Source organism: Temnothorax curvispinosus, unplaced genomic scaffold, assembly GCF_003070985.1.
Source record: "Temnothorax curvispinosus isolate PA1 unplaced genomic scaffold, ASM307098v1 QBEX01009090.1, whole genome shotgun sequence".
NCBI lineage: Eukaryota > Metazoa > Arthropoda > Insecta > Hymenoptera > Formicidae > Temnothorax > Temnothorax curvispinosus.
In genome coordinates this window covers 1-6,178 of record NW_020218870.1, presented here as the reverse complement: position 1 = coordinate 6,178, position 6,178 = coordinate 1, and the positions used below count along the sequence as shown (strand labels likewise).

Here is a 6,178-nt window from a genome sequence, read left to right as displayed (position 1 = left end):
TATTTAATGTTCTCATTTGGTTTAGATTGTTCAAGTACGTTTTCTTTGCTGATATCGAAAAAATGTATAGACAAATACGCGTTCATCCTGATGATTGGGATGTACAAAGAATTATTTGGATATACTATTTAGGTCGACTCATTATTTTCATTTTGCTTACGGTTACTTATGGTTTAAATTGCGCTCCTTTTCTAGCCTTGCGCGCTCTCAAACAGTTAATCATTGATGAGGGAGCTAAATTTCCTTTAGCTATCCCTACCATGGAAAATGGAACATATATTGATGATTTTTTCGGAGGCAAAGATACTCTAGAGAAAGCTTGTAAAGTAGCAGACCAGGTAAATAGGCTCTGCATGGCGGGCGGTTTCACATTGAAAAAGTGGATTAATAACGATCCTTACGTTCTTAAATTTATTCCTAAACAGAATCGAATTAGTGCGTCAACTATTCAAATTGATGATTCCTCAATTGTTCATGCTCTCGGATTAGCATGGCATCCATCCACGGATCAATTTAATTTCACTTTACGTTTAGATGAACCGAAGACTATCTATAAACGAACTATCTTGTCAACTATCTCCAAACTGTTTGATCCGCTTGGATTCATATCTCCTATTACCATTACTGGTAAAATTCTAATACAAGAATTGTGGTCTAGTGGACTGGGGTGGGATGATTCACTCCCTCCTGTACTTATAGATAAATGGTCAGATTTTATAAAAAGGCTGCAAGATGCTTCAAACTTTACTTTTCCAAGATGGATCGGTTTTAATTCGATTGACTCATTTGAACTCCATGGGTTTTGTGATGCTTCTCAGCAGGCAATAAGTGCAGTAGTATATCTCAGATTTTGTTCTAGCGATGCATCCGTTACCACTACTCTTGTAGCTTCCAAAACAAAGGTCGCACCTTTGAAACGACTTACAATACCAAGACTTGAGCTTTTAGGAGCTGTATTACTCGTTAAATTAGTAAAATCTATCCTTCTTACAATGGGAAAACCTGTACCGATATTCGCAGGGATAGATTCTCAAGTAGCTTATACATGGATTACTAATCATCCTTCTCGTTGGAAGGAGTTTGTACACAATAGGGTTTGTTACATACAAGAAACATTGCCACAATGCAAATGGAGATTGGTGCCAGGAGTAGAAAATTCAGCAGATTTAGCAACTAGAGGAATTACTTCTTCTCAACTTACTGAAAGTTCTATATGATGGAACGGTCCTGAATGGCTTCCTCAATCCAGGGATACATGGCCACAGGTTTCTATTTCGCACATTAATGAAAATCTTGAAGAAAAGGATAGTAAAGTCTGTACTATTGTAACTACGAAACACACTAAGGTGTGGGATCTTCTTTCCCGATATTCAAATCTTACAAAATTATTAAGAATTACAGCTTTGTGTCGCAAATTTATTGCAAAGTTAAAACATGGAAAAGACGAAATACTAAAACTTACAAAGGGTATAATTCTCTATTTGTTTGTTTTGCAACTAGGCAATTTACCTGGAATTGGTTAATGATTACTCTACTGATTCATTCATCGTCCCAGAAAGATTGTTATAACAAATATTACAAAACTTTTGGTCCCACTGGTCCAAAGAATATTTACAACGACAGCTCTCTACTTATAAGTGGAATAAGGTTAATCCTTCGATAGCGGAAGGTACAATCATTCTTGTAGTTGATGAACGGTATCCTCCATCTAAATGGTTACTAGGAAGAGTGATCAAAACGCATTCGGGACCTGATGGTCATATCAGAGTGGTAACGATTAAGACACAAACCTCCGAGTTTAAACGACCAATCACTAAGATATGCCCTCTTCCAGTGAATACTCAGAAACCATAATCATTGTTCGTTAACTTGGGTTAACGAAGGCGGGCGGAATGTTTGAAAGCGCGATGAGACATTGAGGAGAAGAGGATGAATGTTGCCATCTATGATGTTTCATAGAAAGCACGAGCGATTTTGCAAACTCACTTCAGTTGGCGAATCTAGTTCCCTAGAGAAATTGTATAGCGTAAAGCGCGAGAGGCGCGACGTATCGATATTCAATTCATGTAATTGCCGCGTGAAGAAGAAAGCGCGCGTGCATACACAAGCTTGCGGCCCGGGCAACCGGCGTTATTCGTTTCTTGTTTGTCTAACAGTAAAGACATTTTTCTGACCTCCTGCCGTAACAATCTGAATTCGGTATTATATTGAATCCGAGTTATTGTAAACGACGAGTGTGATACTTGAAGTAACTGATTGAGAAGTCTGAGAGGATCTGAGGGACTGTAAGGAGAAGTGCGAGGAGATCCGAGGGACTATAATTGAAGCACGGCAGGACCAAGGCTCGATTCATTCGCCAACGTGTGAGAGATCGACGCCATTACTCCGTTTCTTGATGATGACGATGACGGCATAATATTGACGCCATTACTCCGTTTCTGGATGATGATTGATATGGATAAACGGAAAGGAAACGACTCTTCTAGAAGTGCTTCCACACACGGTGGACACTAATAATCAGGTAACTCTTAGATTTCTGGGTAAGAATCATTGATCCTCATAAACAGTATCGGTTACGATCATTGATTCCAGAAATCTCGAGAGATCTACCGTCCAGTAAAGGACGTTGGAAAAGCTTCCGCGCTCCAGCGAAGCATTTGTAAACAGGAACGATAATCGTTCTTCTCCCTTGAGTACTCAAGTTTTTATTTACGGGTTGCAACCATTATTCAATTATTCATTCGTGTTATTTCATTATGGCCAAGTAAAGTAAAATATTTAAGATTACGACACGTTTAATGCTATTTTCTGTGATAGTTAATTCACATATATTTTGATACATATTGCGAAGTGATTCAATTGTTTGGTCGGTGCGAGCGACTGCATAAAAAGTTTACGATAAGACATATATTGCCTCAATTGTTTTGAACAAGATTCGCCATAAAGTTAACGTTCATTTATTTGAAATTGTATTCAACGGTGTGAAACACATAATGTTGATTCATGTGAAATACTTAAAGTTTCGTTGCGAATCGTTGTGAATTAATGTGTTATTTAAGGTTATTATTTAACGCATTATTCACTTATAAATATTTATATATAAGATTATTTTGGATCATTACTAATTATAATATCAGCTTCTTGTTATGTCTAATAGTCTTTTCAGTGATTAAATAATTGGAAGATACTTTCAAGTTATCATATCATAGTGATTCTTTAACTTTAATTACCTTGTGAAATATTGTTATTTTACGTTCCAAGTTTCAAACGGAAATTATACGTTTGACTAATGACTTATATGTTCTCTTCATTGAACGGACTATTACAATGTGAATTATATATATTATTTCTTGATTCATGAGATTTTTGAATTTTGTCATAATGACTTATGAATGTGATTAAATTTGTTCTGTTATTTTCTCTAAATATATTATATATTTTGTCAACAATTAAAATCAGTGTTTCCTTCACCGCCATAGCCCACGATCCATACTGGTCGTGTACATATTCTTAAAATCGGACTATATTTAATTGTTAATAAAATACAAGTACAAAATACATTGCTAAATATTGTAATTATTTAAGAAAATATATTTATTCTGTTAATACATTACCCATTTCTTCAATTTCACTTGTTAGATTAGTTGTAGAAGTATCGGTAATATCTGTTATATTTTCTCTTGTTACAGAACTATTTGTAGTATTATGTGCAGATACATTTCCAGCTTTTTCTAAAATTTTGGACATGTCTAAAATATCAACTTTTGCAACAGGTTGTCTGTAAATCTGTTTGTGAATATCTTGGTGATGACCCATAAAATTAGCAACATGAGACACTTCAGTTTCAGTTAAATTAAGTGATAGGCATTTTGTGGCTATATGTTTACGTAAAATGGTGCCACGTAAAGTGCTGACATTTTCCGCTCCGCATGTAGCAGAATATTCATGCATTAACTTGCATGCTCTAACATATTTGAATTTTGTTTTGCTGCTACTTGGAATACCAAATAGGTAAGGATTTTTAAAAGATACTCCTGCTATTTTTCGATATTTCAAAATTGTTTCTATTGACTCTACCATTTGTGGGTTTAATAAAACAGGTACGGTCCGATTTAATTTTCCACGAACCGTAAAACGCACATATTTTTTAGTTATTTCTTTTTCTGGTGCTGGTAATTTTTTATAATCTCCATCTGCATCTGTCACTTTCGTTGAATTCTTATAATCATCTATCAAAGTTCTTTCTATTTCCCCTGCTCGCCGCCGATTAAAAACTTGTATAGTAATTAATGTTGTTTCCAAGAGTGATCTCCAAGCATTAAGCAAAAATTGATTTTGTAATATTTTCATGTTAGATGTTCTCTGCTCTTCTAAATACTTGTTAAATTTTACTATATCTGATGCTAGCGGAAGTTCAACCTTTTTTTGTCTATTTCTTTTAGATAGCGTTTCTCCAACAGTTTTGTTTACAACATCGCCGTAATCTTCATGCAATATTTTTTGAAAATTTTCAACCAGTTTTTGCTTTTTATCGTCATGCTGCTTAATACATTCATTAATTAAAACTTTACACATTTTTTTCAGCATTGTTCCTATAGTTAAAGCATTAAATGGCACATCATACATATCTGTTTCTTCATTATATTTGGCAATGACATTTACTGCTTTTACAGCAATATCATAATACTTTGGATCAAATAATATTTGTAGTTCTTGTATTTGTGGTTCAATTTGTTTTAATGCTTGTAAATATCGACCAAGAAGTCGTAACTGTGCTCGTATATAGTCATCTTGATGGTCTAATCTGTGTTTATGACAAAGATGATTGCCGAACAAAATTATAAGTAAATCATATCTTATTATATTACGAATATCGTCCTTTCTTATTATCGGAATTATTCTTGTTCTTAATTTGGTACAAGCTCGGTTATGGACTGATTTTGAAACACTTCGTGCAAGTTGCAGTATGTGTCGAGATGTATCTTTCTTTTTGCTGCAGAAACGAAAATGATGTCTAAGATTGGTCCTTGCATAGTGTCCTCCACATTTAGGGCACGGTAAAAAATTAGATCCATTCTGCTTTGCTCTATTGTTAGGCCTTCTTGTAACAATCATAAAGCCATTATTTATATCTGAATGTGTATTGAACTTATAATTTCCTTTCTTTCTGCAATGACCTATCATTGTTCTTCTTTCGTAAGAACCTTTGGGCAGTAACAAAAACTTTGCTACTTCTTCTTCATTGCTATGTTTTAATTCTAAATGGCGAGCAATTTTGGTTTGCATTTTGTTACAATACATACAAAAATTAGACTTTTTGTCTCCTTTTGGCCCTCGAGACATTTCTACAAATAAATCATCATCCTTGCAATAATTGATTCTCTGCCTTGTAACAAAATCACCTTTTAATGATCTTTTCGATTGAGTTTTGGATAATTCATACGTTGATTCATTTAAACAGTTTGATGCAGATTTATTTAGCGAGGAAGAATTATTTTCTGATTTATCAAACTGTTCATCATTTTCATTAATATCATTCGATTCTTCACTCTGAATAGACGGCACAAAATCGGAATCATCGTCATCTTCCATATCATTATCATTAGTCTCATTTTCGTCGCAACCTAAATAGAGAAATAGTATTATATTGTGTTCTTGTGTGAACAGCGACACAATCCATATATGATATTCTCAGGATTCATGTGTCACTCTTTTTACAAGGATATAATATGAATTATATACATATATGTATATACATATATGTAGATACATAATATGGAGACATACATCGGATATAATACGCAATTATCAGAATAGAAAAATAAATTTTTATATTAGTTTCTATATTAAATATATAAATATATAAAGTGATTGGAAATATAATCTAAATATTTTATTTTATTACTACAATATCATAGAATTCAAAACGTATATTTTAATGTTCTATTTACTCAGAATTATTCTACATAATAATATTAATATTATGTAATGTTTCATAAAAATAAAATGCATTCTTATACTTATACAAGTATATGTTCGCGGAAATCAATTTTTAAATAATTAGGGTAAATTTGGGTGAGATAGGCTTAGAGAAGAGATGGCATATTCATGTTCATTTGATACTAGATGGTGAGCTAGATTGAGAAAACATGGATGAGCCATCTCTCCTCTATGTCCA

General features: G+C 33.6%; 1 protein-coding gene across 1 annotated transcript; it reads left to right on the top strand.

The window, feature by feature from the left end:
• The first annotated feature begins 260 nt into the window (after positions 1-260).
• On the top strand, positions 261-1,217 carry LOC112458673. The gene has a single exon (XM_025022422.1). It carries the CDS (start codon positions 261-263, stop codon positions 1,215-1,217), a length of 957 nt encoding a protein of 318 aa, XP_024878190.1.
• Positions 1,218-6,178: the final 4,961 nt, after the last annotated feature.